The sequence below is a fragment of the Monodelphis domestica genome, chromosome 2 (genome assembly GCF_027887165.1).
Source record: "Monodelphis domestica isolate mMonDom1 chromosome 2, mMonDom1.pri, whole genome shotgun sequence".
In the NCBI taxonomy this organism is placed as follows: Eukaryota; Metazoa; Chordata; class Mammalia; order Didelphimorphia; family Didelphidae; genus Monodelphis; species Monodelphis domestica.
This window is the reverse complement of record NC_077228.1, coordinates 436523808-436539372: the sequence shown is the minus strand read 5'-3', so window position 1 is coordinate 436539372 and position 15565 is coordinate 436523808. Positions and strand designations below refer to the sequence as shown.

Below are 15565 nucleotides of genomic sequence, written 5' to 3'. Positions count from 1 at the left end.
TTAGAAATTCCTAGAAAGCACATCTCCCAGGAGGTGCCTATTAAGACCTAAAGACAAAAGGAGTTAGTAGGAAAGCCCTTATGAAGGGCAGAAAATCCAGGCTAAGGTGAAGAAAAAGAGTAAGTTGCTTCTCAGCATAAAAGCAAAGCCATTCAGATGGGGTGCTGGATTTTGAATGAAAGTCTGTCTGTCGTGTTACTAGTAAGTAGCTCTTTATTTTTCAATGTTACAAAATATGTTAAACATACTTTGAATTTGAGTGTCAGAATGTTAAGTGATTTCAAGTATGACACAAACAGAGATCTGATTAGAAAACATTCAATAGTCATATTTAATCTACCCTTAAAGAATTATGTAAAGTTGTTTATGTGAGCAAGCTCGTTTTCAATTATTTTTAAAGTCAAGTATTTTGTTCTTGCATAATGTATGAATTGGCTTCTGGAAACCAAATGAGGTCTTCAAACCAGCCTGCAAGATTGGGGTCTTTCTGAAGTACTTTCTGAGGTTTTTGTCTCCCTTCCTCTAGATGTCATTGACCTTTAGCAATGTCTCATTGGGAATTTCCAACCTTCTGCAGTTTTAAAACAGCTCAGAGTACTTCCATGGGTTTTTAAACATATAATAAAAATATTTACAATTTATTACGCTTATAATTACCACTAAGAACAATTTGATAATAAGGAAGGGGCTGCTGCATTTCTGATTAGCATGATGAAATTCTAATTTAATTTTTAAAGACCTGTAAGTGATTCTGAATACAGGAAAAGGTTGACGATGGTATTGATTGGCTCCCTCTCTCCACTCTATTCTGTATTCCAGCTGTCATGGCTGGGAGGGAATTTCTATCTGTTTATTGACACATTCCATTGGTACCAAGAAGAGGATGCTTTTCTTTACACACGGGTTATTCTAGGTGTGAGTAAAAGTTTGTAAATTTTTAGAAAATTATATTTCTTTGTCTCCATCTTCCTTTCTAATGTATCTCTTTTTTTTATATACTTTTATTCATATGCAGTCAGCCTTGGCTTGGGCAAGAGCATCCGCAGTGTGCCTGAACTATAATTGCATGTTAATTCTATTGCCCGTCAGTCGAAATTTCATTTCATTTTTGAGAGGGACAGTCTTTGTAAGTACCACATCCAGCTTGACTTTTCTCTGTGGTCAGCATGGTCATTCTTCCTGTGTCAGACCAAGGCTATCCAAATAGTGTATACTTAATAAATGTTTGTTGAATTGAATTATCTAAGTTTTTTTTAGGAGGGGGAGGATGTCTAGACCCATGATTTCAGGTATTTAGAAAACTCCCAGGGCAAAAGCTCCCTCTATAAATGTTGTCACCTTTCTAGATATTGTCATCAATTCATAGCTTTTAGGCTTACAGCATCATTTCCTTAGGAGACTGAGTTTAATTGAGTTGCCCACAATCACACAGCTGGTACGTGTCAAAGATAGGCCTTGTCTCCAGGTCTTCTGATGGCAAGAGTATCCTCCTTAAATACTATGCAACTCTGCTTTTCTAATCCACCATATGTGTGCCATATAACTCCTGAGTTGTCCAAAGGATCTGTGCATTTCTCAGCAAGGGGGAGCTCCCAGTGTGGGAACTCTTTCCACCAACACCTACCAGACAACTATTAAGCATGGAGGGAGGATTTGAATTTGAGTTAATCAGCTTTCAAAATCTGGTCTCTCTCCACTGTGCCTCATCCTCCCTTCAAGTCTTTTTTTTTTTTTAATTTTCCTTCAAGTCTTAATATCCCTTTTAAACAAAGGTTTATGTCTTCCTAAGAGGAAAACCAGCGATTAAGTCAGGAAATCAAAATTTCTAGTTATACTCTCACTTCTTCCATTTGCTTTCTACAAGATATTGGCCACATCATTCAACCTCTCCGTATCTCGTTGACTCTGTCTGAAAAATGGAGTTAATAAACTTGACCCGATTCAGAAAGGTAGAACTACTATAGCAGCATGAATCCTTTCCATTTCAAATTCAAAGCACTTATATAAATAGTTCAGCAGAGAGCCCACAAGGAAACATCTTACAGAATAATGGAATTTAAAAACCTAAGTCACTGGACTTCTTCTTAGAGATGAACCTTACCCTCAAATCACCAATTTTTCCCCCTAATTATACTTATTTCAAAATGGTTTGTCCTCATCCACACATCCAGCAAAAGAGAATGGCAACTTGTACAAAAATATCTTTTTTGAAGAGGGAAAAATATGGGGTTTTCAAACATCAGTATGAATGGAAATCATTGATGAGAAGTTGCTAAAAATCCATATCATCTCCATAATACCTTTCTCTAAGAACCTAAAAAACTAATGGATCCTTTAGCCCATAGAAAATTATGTTCTATAGGTGGGATCAGATATTAACTCTATTTTTCTAAATGTAGAAACCAAGGAATGAATATCAGTAAGTTTGCCCAAAATCATGGAGGCTCATTCAGATAATCTTAGGAATTCAGACTCACTGACTTCATTTTCCCCCCTGACTTTGACTAAATTAGATTTCCTTCCTTCTTCATATATTTTAAACCTTCTGTCCTAATAACAACTTTAAGAGAGAAAGACAAGGGTGAGGCAAAAAAGATTAAGTGACTTGCCTAAAGTCACACACAGACACACACACACTAGCCTAAAGCTAGGAAGTATTTGAGGGCAGATTTGAACCCAGACACTCTAGACCCTAGACCTGGTCTTCTATCAAACAAATAGAATTGAATTGAATAAATCAACTGGCTATTTTATAATCACATAGACAAAATCTCAGTTTTGAAAGAGAAAAAGAAAGAGCATTCAGATCTCCTTTTCTCTTTCTGCTATCCATTATCTGCAAATTCATCATGTTTTCCCTTCCAGTGTTGCAAAGGACCATGGAAGAGACAGTTAGACAAAAGCCTCAAGTTCCACAAACTGGTGGCCTATGCAATAGCTATTAATGCAAGTAAGTGTTTCATTCTTTATGGACTTTCTGTTCTTCCTGATTTATGCAATTTGGGATTATCCAAAAGGATTTCCTAAGAATTTAGATATGATACCCAAATAATTAAAAAATAAAACTAAGAAAATCAGTATTTAGCATTAGGTAAGAAAATCTACAATACGGCAAGGCAACTTTGTGTTAGAATTAGTAAAGCATAATGAGAAAGTCCTGGATCTCTGACAAAGATACTGAATATTATTGTTCTCCTATGTACCTACTTGGTGGCCATGGAAAAGTCATTTAATCTCTCTTGGGATCAGTTTCCATATATCGCAGAATGAGAAATGTCTAAGGTTCCTTCCCTTCCTAAATTCTATGAATTACCTTCTGTAGGTCCATTAAAATCCAAAAGAATAATTTTATAATTAGTCTTTCAAACTCTTTTTGTTCAAATTTTCTTGCTGCCCTGTTTTCCACTATTCAGCATGATATAGTTGATTAATCACTACTTTCAGTTGTGAATAATTAAGCTTGGGAGTAGTGATGGTTGTACACTCAATTTCACCTTAAAAAGTAAACATATTTTTTTTCATATGGTTCAGTGGGATATAGCACTAACCTGTGCAATTGATATAGTCACACAACAATAATTTTCATGTTGGAAGGAAGAAAGCAGAAAAGAAGGAAAGGAAGGAAGGAAGGAAGGAAGGAAGGAAGGAAGGAAGGAAGGAAGGAAGGAAGGAAGGAAGGAAGGAAGGAAGGAAGGAAGGAAGGAAGGAAGGAAGGAAGGAAGAAGAAGGTTCTAGCAATTAGTAGATAGTTATGAAATAATTGATATAAACTGCTTTGAAATGGTATAAAACACCATAACTACTTAAGGTACATACATTTTTCCCCCAAAAGGCATCAAAATTAGTATGTCCCAATAGCCACCACATATAAAACAAGAAAACAAAGTTGTTGAAATGAAAGGCAACACAACTGATAAAGAGTTATGATTCAGAACTGTTTCCCTCAACCAATTTAACTATAAAATGTTTTTCTCATTTGTTTTTATCCTCCCATGCATAGAGAATACCAGAGTAAAAGGAACACTCCAAAACAAATGTGAATTTAATTAAGCAACAAGACATGACAGACTGTGCAGGAGTGCCAATTAACATAGACTTGGGGTGTGCAATGAGACATGAGGCAAAGATTCTCCCAATTGATTTTTCTTAACACCAGATTAAACTAACCAGGGAGATACTTTGAAAAAGTCTTTGTGGTTTGTTAAGAAATAGGGGTAAAGAGATGCAATACTCAGAAGTAAAAAAGAGCTAAAAGGGAGTATCAAATTCAACTAAAAGGAAAGATCTGAAACCAGAAAAATGGCATTAAAATATCTGTTATTTTGTATTATGAATTGTACTGGAATAATGGCACCCAGAAGGTCTTATTTCCCTTAGGTATAGATAGGCCTTTCCCTCAGGTGCTGAGATTTTTAGGTAGGTCGCTTCTACCCTTAGTGCTAATCAGACCATGAAGAATTCTCCTATTTGAAAAAACCATTTGTCTAATCAATTAGCAAGCATTTAAGGATCCTTGTTTGTGTTAAGCATAGTGCAGGGCTCTGGGGATACAAGGAAAAAATGAAGCATTCAGGCCCTCAAAGAACTTACTTCAATCACAATTTTAAAATTTCTCTTGTTAGCTTTGATTTTATTTCAAATAAGTAAACATAATTTTTGAATGGGTGCTTCAATAGAACAGAAGTGGAAAAGCTAATCTTAAAGACAAAGAAATCATAATAACAATAATTACAGCCTGGTAGTACCATGGATAGGGAGTGTTAGGCTTGGAATCAGAAAGACTTGAGTTCAAATATGACCTCAGACATTTACTAGCTATATGACTCTAGACAAGTCATTTAGTCTATTTCTGCCTCAGTTTCTTCAGTTGTAAAATGGGAGATAATAATAGCACCTATCACCTAGGGTTATTTTGAGGATCAAACCAGATAACATTTACAAAGTGCTTAGCACAGTGCCTGGCACATAGTAGGAACTTAATATGTGTTTCCTTCTTTTTATAGTAAGAGTGTTAGGGCATAATGAATTGGTTAAAATTACTAAATTTTGCTGTACAATCATCAAACTAGAAGTTATCTATAAACTGTTAAAAGTAGTTTATAGGGGCAGCTGGGTAGCTCGGTGGATTGAGAGTCAGGCCTAGAGATGAAAGGTCCTAGGTTCAAATCTGGCCTCAGACACTTCCCAGCTCTTCTGCCTTGGAACCAATACACAGTGTTGATTCCAAGACAAAAGTTAAGGGTTTTTTCTAAGTAGTTTATAAACCTATATTCACTTAACACAGAAAGATTCAGAAGAGAAGATCTAGTCTGGGTCTCAGAATATTGAACTAAAATGCTGCTAAAGGCATCTCAGGGGAGTGGTTCCCAGTGTGGCAAATTCTTCAGTATCTGACCATCCTCTACTTCTCTATCCCGATTTTTTTTAAAAAAAGAATTCCTTCCCATCTACTTCTGTCAGAGAAAGTTCTCTGGAAACTCCAGTATTTTGGTCCAAGCTAATACATTTCATGGGATTTACCAATTAATGAAATTCACACTGCCAGTGAGATGGAGACTTGAGCACTCTTCTGAGTGGGTAAATTCACATATCCTCACATTCATATATAATGAAGTAGTAATGTACCCTACAAAGAAAGGTGAATTTAAGGAATATAAAATCAATGACTCTCTGGGAATCAGATAGAATGCACTGTCTTTCCCAGCACTTATATCCAAAGGATTGGATTTTCTGAACCACTTAGATGAGCTCCCCAGAGCCAGATCCTTTTTTTTTACTAAATAGAATCAGGTTAGGGTCTAGCAGCACCCTCTGGTGGTTAAGGAAAGGAGATTAAACAGTACTTTGAATTATTTTTTTATTATATCTAATAGTATATTTGGCCTATCTCCTTTGGTACTATAAATTTTATTCACTGTTTAACCTTTTTTTTTCACAAATTCCTACTGCAATTTGTTGTTGAATGTTGCCTCGTTGTTGAAAAGTGATCCTGAATTCTTAAAGAATATAGCAGTAGAGTATTGGTTCTGGTGCTTTCTATCATACCAGAAAAGCTTTAAGTAAGGTCCTGCCAGCTGACTGTGTCTACATTCTGATCTGAAGATCAATCCAGCTAAGAACAGAGAAACTAATTGTGAGTGGACTGGCCACATGTAATGAATTATCTGGCTTTGGCAATTCAAGAATCAAAAAACAAAAATACAAAATGAACTTTAGTTCCAGGTGACTCTCTTGTTTTTCCATGGTAAATGTGTTAGAAGGGCAGAAAAGAAGGAGAGATTGTTACAAATCACATACTTTTTAGACTATCTATAAACTCTTAAATGTAAGTTTTTAAATGTTTTCTCTCCGCCCAATGACTCATGAATTCCAAAAATCAATTTCATATGTTCAAGATGGGAGAAGCACAGCTGGGTAGAAATTAATCTGAAAACATTATCTGAGGGTTTTAGTGGAATGCAAATTCAATATTCAATATTCAAATGTATCACCAGTATGAAATGGCAGCCAAGAAAGCCAATGTGATATTAGATGACATTAGGAGAGCATTCGTATTTAGGAATAAGGAGGAAATGGTCTTCTTGCTTCCCTAGAAAGACCAGGTCTAAAGTAAAGGTTTCAGTTCTGGGGACCACATTTAAATAAGAGCATTGACAAGATGGAGAACATCCTTAGGAAAATAATCAAAAAGGGATTCTTCTTCATATCTATGTTGGACTAAAGAGGATACTGATAACTGGGAGGGTGGGTAAGGTGAAGATCAGTAGCAGTAGAGTCAAGTGTAGCTCAGACCTGGAAAAAAGAAAGATTTCAAAAGCTTGCCCAAGGTCACACACAGCTCCTGTGTCAGAGCCTTAAACTCAAGGCTTCTTGGACAACTCTCTATCCACTGTGTGATACTGCCTCTCCTAAGGAGATATAGCAATAAGTCAATGCAAAATAATTCTATGGAGAAGATAGTAGAAGGAAAAGAAAGATTTCTTCTAAAAAGCGGCATCTGAAGAGAATTCAGAAGGAAAAAGAGGTTCTAAGCAAGGTGAAAACATTTCTAAGCATGAGGAAAAATCAATAAAAAGTTAAAGTGATAAGAAATGGAGTTTCATGTATGGAAAAGGTAATACCAGGTTAACTGGACTTAAGTATAGGAATAAGAGTCCTGTAGGACATGGATGGTAATATAAATCAGTGCCTGGTTGAAAAGGGCTTTAAAAGCCAAAGAGAAAAACTTACATTTGATCCTAGAGGCGATGGCAAACTAGCCTTTGAAGTTGACTAAATTGAGAAATGATGGAACTGCATTTTAGTGAAATTCACTTTGAAAGCTTTGTAGGGGAGGCTTGAAGAGAAATCTATCCACTTGTGCCAGACACACCAATTTGGAAGCTAGTACATGGTCTAGACGAGCAGGAACGGAGATCAGATGTGAGATGATAAAGTGGGTAGAGAGAAAGGAATGGATGTGAGAGATGTTATAAAGATAGAAATTATAAGATTTAGCAACTGGTTGGCTATGCGGGATGAGGAAAAGTGAAGGGTTTGGGAAAAGTGATAATATACCACTTACATAGCTCTAAAGAGTACGTACATCTCATTTACCAGCAGCCAGGTAGTGCAATATATAAAGCATTGGGGCTAGAGTACAGAAGATGTGAGTTCAAATGTGACCTTCGACACTTACTAGTTGTGTGACTCTGAGCAAGTTACTTAATTCTGTTTGACTTAGTTTCCTCATCTGTAAAATGAGCTAGAGAAGGAAATGGCAAGCCACACCAATATCTTTGCCAAGAAAACCCCAAATGGGGTCATGAAGAGTCAGATGTGATTGAAACAACTGAACAATAACAATATCTCTTTTAATCCTCACTACAACCCTGTGACTTTGGGGCAAAATTCTCCCCATTTTGCAGATGACCAAACTGAAGCTAAGTAACTTGATTAGGATCATATGGCTAGTAAGGGCTTGAGATAGAATTTTAACTCCATTGTTCCTTACTCCAAGTCCAACATTCTATTCACTGGACCACCTACTACCTTTAACACCAATAGAAGAAATTTCTTCTTCACTGTGTTCAGGGATCTATTAAAATATTGGACTGTAAAATCATATATTTTATAATAAAATATAAAAAATTTAAAAACCACAGAGTATCTCTGAGTAATATATGTATATTATCTAATAATACATTACATATAATTGTGATACTGATAAAAGGTTAGATATAGGTATAAATATATATGTAAAGTATGTGCTTCTATCATTATATCTATCATTGCCTATATCGTTATATATATGTGTGTGTGTATCTCCAGCCTCTTCAAATGATAGTAAAGATATTTCTCTACTGGTTTATACTTGCATTTTTTCTGCATTTGAATGATTGAGATTTTATCAGCATGGGCACTTTCTCCAGCAAGTACATCACAGCCTTTCCATGACTTAGTAAACAGTTTCATAAATTGCAATAGTATAAAAAAATTACTTGATGGCTAGATTTCCAATGATGAGTCTTTTTGCCTTGAGCCTGGGCTGTTTCTCAGAAGACAGATAGATAGGTCTTTCCATGATATTATGAAGAGGGAAACAAGCAAAACTAAGAGAACATTATATATAGCAACAGAAATATTGTTTGAAGAATGGCCTGGTATGCCCACCTACAGAGAAAGAACTGATAAATAGAAATAAGCAATAAATTTATATAAGCAATATAAGATATAATATAATATAAGCAATGTGTGAATATAATACAATATAGCATAGAATAACATAACATTATATATTATGTCATATTATATTATATTGTGTTATATTTTGTTATATCATATTATATCATGTTAATTATATTATACTATATTATATAATGTATCATGTTATATTATATATGTGTATATATAAGCAATATAAGAAATGGGCAACAAGTTTATATGAACAAATAAGGAAAATAAGCTTATATAGCTTTTTGTCAAATGATGACTTCTCTTATGAAGGAAAAAGGAGAGAGGGTGGGAGATACCTGGGAATTTTAAAATAACAAACAAATGTATCAATGAATTAATTTTTTTTTATAAAAGGAAAGACATATACCCAAGTTTGTCAATAAAGCTTTCTCAAAGCCTGCAGGCTTAAGAGGACTCCCCAATCCTTGATCTATACTGGCATCCTCACAGAGTCCAGGGTCATCTCTACACAACAAGTAGGCACTGGAGGGGAAATAGAAAAGAAGATTTTTTAAAATACATTTTTATTTATATGCACTAATTCAATTCAATAAAAAGAATTTAAACCCATAAAAAATGAGATGAACAATTCCACCAAAAAAGCCTTCAGATCTAAGCAAAGAATAGCTTCTGACTAGTTCAAATAGTTCTGATAAATATGTGTCCATGTGTGTGTTTATATTTCTGTGTATGATTAAGTCTTATGTGGATAAATGGAACTGACAGTAACTTTGGAGATCATGTTAGTCAACAAGCATTAAAAAAAAACTCTACCTGGAAGGTATTAGAAGTATTAGAATCAATACTGTCTATTGATCCCAAGGTAGAAGAACAGTAAGGGCTAGGCAATAGGGGTTAAGTGACATGCCCAAAATCACACAGCTAGAAAGTGTCTAAGGCGCAATTTGAATTTAGGATCTTCCATCTCTAGGCCTGGCTCTCAATCCACTGAACCATGTTGCTGCCCACATTAAATAAACATTTATTAAGTGTTTACTATGTGCCAAACACTATGCTAAGCACTGGGGATACAAAGACAAAAATATGAACCCCAAACTCAATGGGGGAAATAGCATGCAACAAATAGTACTTAAAGTCAAATCCAAAAATATATTTTAAAAAATTTCCTTTCTCCTTGGCATCCATGTCCAAGGAATGACCACAGGAATCCACCATTCACTATTTCTGTTCTTCAACTGGAGAGGGAGGCAGGGTTTGGAGTGCTTCTGAAGAGTTATAATATTAAAGAAAGAAATTGAGAGATATGGAAAGAAGAAAATATCTTTGAGTTCAGAAAGGTATTCCTGTGACTTCCTAGGAGATCAACAGGAAAAACTAAGCCTTCTGTAGTCCTGTCATGCAAGCAATGCAAACATTTAATTGAAGTTTTAATGTGTTTTTTAAATCTACATTGGTTTAGGAGGCACTTAGAAGTCTGGCAGCAAATCCAGTGCCATCAGCTAAAAACATGGAAATCCCTGTGGTGCATTTTGTGGACTTTCTCTGTAGCTCCCCTACAGAGGAGCTGCTCAAGCCTTTGAAGAGTCCATGGTGAAAATTCCCAGGATAGGCTCAAGTTTGCCAGGCATTTAGCTGCAAGATGCTGCAGCTGAATCTTACCTTAAGCAACACCATCTATTTTCTTACTAAAACCCTTTTTGAGCTAAAAGAGAGCAAGAATCTTGGAAACACTACCCAAGCACATTTAATTAGTGAGCTAACTCCAGAGTTCAAATAAGAAGCTTTTATTGAAGGGGGGGATTAAAAGGGCTACAATTAAGAGTTCAGTTGCTCTGAATATGTTCCTCTTTTCTTTAAAAAATAAATAAAGAAAGAAGATCAAAGGAACTGTAATTGAGGAAGGAATCTTGGATGTCTGGTCAGTCTTTGCTATCTTTCTGCCTGCCTGTCAGTGATAACAGTCATTTTGGAGTTAGTTCACTTCCTAATTAGCCATCCTTTAGAAAAGAGATCCCAGGGACAAATTCTGAATAGGCTTCAGCAGCCAGAATTTGGCCCCAAAGTTTTAAATCTGTGGTCCAATTTCTACAGGAGTGTATGCTAAACTGTGAGGTGATCTGAATGACATCCATTTGTAAATTCCATTACATCGTATTAACCAGGACCTGGAAGAGAGTTTTTAGAATGCTTGAAATCCTTCAGCAGGATTAGATTAGGAATAATTCTTTTTTATGGTGTCATTGCATTATTTTATTTGGAAGGGGGCGGGGTAAAGGTCAAGTATTGAAAAGAGAACATTTGCACCTTCCTGGGCCCTTTTCTCCTGGGTTGCCTCTCTTATTTCAGCATTCTAGAGCAGAGGCCTAAGAGTTCTGCTCCTGGAAGCCTCTATCTATTTATTAGTCACATACAGGTTTGCAAACTAATTTTCACAGCTTATGGGGACCTGCCAGTTGGTAATTGTCTAGTACAGGGACCTGAAGGATGAAAGGAACTGAGTCTGAGGGTAGGGTAAACTTCACACAGGCCCTTATCTCCTGCTTTCTTTGAAGAGTGATTCCCACTCAAAAGCATGCTTTGCTTTCAATGGCAAGGTTCCTCAAGGTCCACCTGGAACAGGGAGTCTAGAATGCTATGCATGAATAAGAATGAAATAGTGTGAAAGGGGAACTTTATATTACTGGGGCTAGAGATCTCTGGAAATGATTTATCAGTGGGGGATTACCTACCGCCCAGGCACCTCTTATCATAAGGAGGCATGCTGGAAGGCCAGGAGGCAGAAAGCCAGGCTAATCAAAATTCCCATCACTGAATTTACAGAGCTGCCCAAGATGCCAGAAAACACTATCCTGTGCCCCACCCCCATTTCCACCTTCCCCCTTCCCCTGTCACTGCCCTTCTTCCCTTTCCCCTTCCCCACCTCCAACTGCTCCTCCCCCTCCTCCCTAGCATCCTTCCATCAATTTCTAATTGCATCCTTTAACGATCTGACCAATGGAAGGCTGCGGTTCAATCACAGAGGAGAAAGGATGAGAAATTAGAGGTTGATGCGCAAACTTCTGGGTGGATGTGCTCCCTGCAAGGTTACCCACCTCTATTAAGATGGGTTAGAGGCGCAGGGTGACAAGCTGCTCAGGACATGTGGGCAGGACGTTCTGGGCTATTTCCTGAGGAATCGAGGCAGCGCTTAGATTGGAAAAGGCAGAGAGCTCAGTGAGACAATCAGGGCTCGGCTGGTTTGGGGTCACCCCGCCGCCCTCCCTAAAACCACAGACTGCTGGTCAAATTTCTTATTTCGGAAGGAAGGCTGTGAAAATGCAATAATTGCTTTGTCAGGGATCAGGAGACAGGGAGAGCATCCCCCACCCCTCTGAATGAGAGGAATCTGCAGGGCTGCTTGTTGCCATGGAAGTTACAGAGGAGAGAGGCACTTTATTATCAGGCGCAGCTCTGACCCTGTGAAGTCAGGCAGCCCCTGGAGCTGGCTGGAGAGGGGCAAAGCAGAAACCCTTCACGAACGAGGGCTTTGGCTAAAAGATCTGGGTCCGGATTTCTGAGTGGCAGCGAGTCCCAAAAGAGAAGTCCTTGCTTTCCCCCTATTGCTGTATAATGTGCTGGGGTGTGGAATAATCAAATTGATTTTACTGTGCCAGGCTCTGGGAGACATGCAAAGAAGACGTTTGTTATCAGTTCAACTTGACAAAAATGTCTTTAGGGTCTAAGATAGGTAAGGTATTAAAAAAGTAAAATGCAGCTAGGTGATACAATGGCTAGACCTGGAGTCAAGAAGACTCATCTTCCCAGTTCAAATCTTGCCTCAGATATTTATTATCTATGTGCCCTAGATAAATCACGTTACCTCAGTTTGCCTCAATTTCTTCATCTGTAAAAAAGAGTTGAAAAAGGAAATAGCAAACCACTAGAGTATTTTTTTTCCAAGAAGACCCCAGATGGGATCACAAAGAGTTGGACACAAATGAACAACAAATTAGACAAGTTTCTGGCAGCAAGAAACAGATAAGACAATGAAAGAAAGATGATCTTATCTAAGAGATAAAAAAAACAACTACATTCTAATATTCTAAAGGACTTGGGATCTGCTCAACATGGCTACTGCCATCCAGTGATGCAGATCACAAACTATTCATACCTACCCACCCTGTGTCACTACTGCCCATGTCCTCCCATGAATCTGTGAATGGTAGTCCAACCAGAGTGCTGGGAGGAATCTTTCACATTGTCCCTACTGTCCGTAGATGTTCATGGAGAATGCATATTACCTCTCAGTTATTTTTTTTGTTCTCCATTCAGAATTTTTTTTCCAATGATATGCTTTACATTGTTGCTTCTTTGCAATGCCATTGGGATTACTTTGTTTAGTTACTTCCATCTCCAGATTTTCTGGAGAAGTAGCTGGTGACACAGTACATAGAACTCTCAGCCTCAAGTCAAGAAGACTTGAGTTCAAACATGGCTTCTAACATTTACTAGACCTGTAACCCTGGGCAAGCCATTTAACCTCTATTTGTCTTGGTTTTCTCAACGGCAAAATAAGGACAATAATATTACCTACATTCTGGGTTATTATGAGGATTCAATGAGTTAATATTTGTTTAATTTTTTTTAAAAAGCTCTTAGCACCATCCTTGGCACTTAGAGATGCTAAATACATGTTTATTTTTTTTAAACTTTTTCCCCCTTCCATTGTATTTTGCCACATTATGAACAATACTATTCATTCTCTTATACCATCTTTTGCAAAATCTTAGAAGTTTGTTCTCTGGATGTGGTTTTCCCTGCATGCCATATTTCTATACCTATACATGACAAGGAAAATAAGTGTTCTCTGAGAAGATTTTATTCTCTTTTGATGCCCTTATGGCAAATGATCTACATTAGTTAGGGAATGGTTATAATCAGTGTCAATGGTCATGTGCACAGATAAAATTAATACATATTAGTGTAGATAAAGAGTAAACAGTACTTTAAGGGAAAGATAGAGGTTCAAGAAAGGGCTCATAGAAGAAATAGCTTTTGCTCCGAACCCTGAAGCATGAGTTTTCTATTAAATATATGATGTATTCAGAAGAGGGATTAGAATTGAATTTGTAAAACAAATAAAGGGGTTGGACTAAATAATATTTAAGGGCTCTTCCAGATATAAATCTTATAAGCCTCTTTGCTTTCTATAGAATTCAAAGGGTCATATATAGATATTAAATCCATAAAATAGATTCATGAAGATGATCAGAGGCAGGTATGACTTTTCCCATGGACAAAGATATAAAGCGACTTGTTGGAAGTCACAAAACAAATCATAAGCAGAGTTAGGAAGGAAATTTGGTCACCTCCAATGCTTACTACCTTATGTGATCTTGGTCAAACCACATGCTCCCTGTGCCCCAATTTCTTCATCTATAAAATAAAGGGTTAGATAAAATTGTCTCTGAGGTCCCTTCTAGCTCTATCCCTATGACCTTATGGCCTGACTCTAACCCAGTGTTCTATATGCTAGAGTACATGGTTTCTTATGTTTAAAAGTATTTTTGAAGCTATTTCCTGAAGCCACAGATGTGCTTTAGTACAAGAAGGATATAAGAAAAAAGAAGGGTTTTTTTTTTTCCCATTTCCAAAATACAGCACTAAAGTTGTCGGGCTTCCCTACTGGTAGCTATGAATTAAAAAGACAGGAATATGTGCTAGATGGTTGAAGGACATTGAACTTGCCTCCTTAGTTTAACTCTTGTTCTAACTAACATGCTTTCACATGATAACCAGAGAGTCTTGGAAATATTTAACCCTAAATTAGGTAGTTAGCCATAACAAAGGGCTTTGATCTCAGCATGAGGCTTAGGGGTGGACAAGAAAAGACAATTTCCACTTGGGGACACTGTGCTTAGCTTTTTTTGCCTGAGAATTTGTGGCTATGACTTGTGAACCTTCCCTTATCAATAAAAGGTTCTGGTGACTATATACTCTAGAGTCTGAAATTAAGATGGCTTTTTTTGTGACCCTGAAGAGGTGAGCCCAGAATATAGTCTCAGGGAGCAATTCCCAACAGAGGCAACCCTCTGAAGCTGTTGGAGGTACATTCAGATGAGACCAGAAGAGAAATAAGCCAACAGGGATTTGAGGCATGGCCATCAACATGAAACTATCACCATGAGGGACAGCAGGACCAGATAATGCAAAAAAAGGAATTTTCTTTTCTGGAATCTTTTTCTTTCTACTATATTTCATAAAATATCTTCACTTTGAACTGATTATATCTTGTAATTAGTAGAAGCTAGAATAAATACAAAAGTAAATAAGTTTTGGAGGCTTGTGGTCTCATAGCTTATCTTGAAACTATAAAGGTTTTTGGAGACTGTGGAGGGAAGTATGAAAGGAGAGTGTCTCAGATGCAGCAATGAAATTGCATTGGTGGGCTAATTTCTAGTGTCTGCTCTATAGAAATGTCACACATACTAGAGAATGAGCCCTGTAAGAATATGGTGATGACATTACCAGAAGACACTGAATAGTGATCTGAAGAAACTATAGGTTTAGAGTGCCAGACCTGGAGTCAGGAAGACCTGGGTTCAAATTTGGCCTCATGTATTGCCTAGCTCTGTGACCTTTGTCACTTAATCCCTCTTGCCTAGCCCATGCCACTCTTCTGTCTTAGAGTTGATACAAAGAAGTTATGGGTTTGTTTGTTTTTTTTAGAAAAATATGAATTTAAATTGCCCCCTCAACATATGCCTGGTCAAATGAGTTCTTTACATGTATGTGTCCTTTATATAAGATCCCTTTTTGTGCTCACCAATAATGATAAGGCAAGTGTTTTCAAGGAAAATGCAGTTTTTGGTTTAGGAGGTAATGTCCCATTTCCAATTTTTCTTTCTAT

At 37.0% G+C, this 15565-nt stretch overlaps 1 protein-coding gene across 1 annotated transcript in view; it reads left to right on the top strand.

Annotated features, from left to right (window-relative positions):
- The first annotated feature begins 1009 nt into the window (after positions 1–1009).
- Positions 1010–15565, top strand: part of NOX3 (NADPH oxidase 3) — a 104868-nt gene continuing 90312 nt past the window's right edge. Inside the window, exons 1-2 of the mRNA XM_007484802.2 lie at positions 1010–1126; positions 2866–2950. Coding sequence (XP_007484864.2) covers positions 1010–1126; positions 2866–2950 — 202 coding nt within the window. The remainder of the gene's footprint in view (positions 1127–2865; positions 2951–15565) is intronic.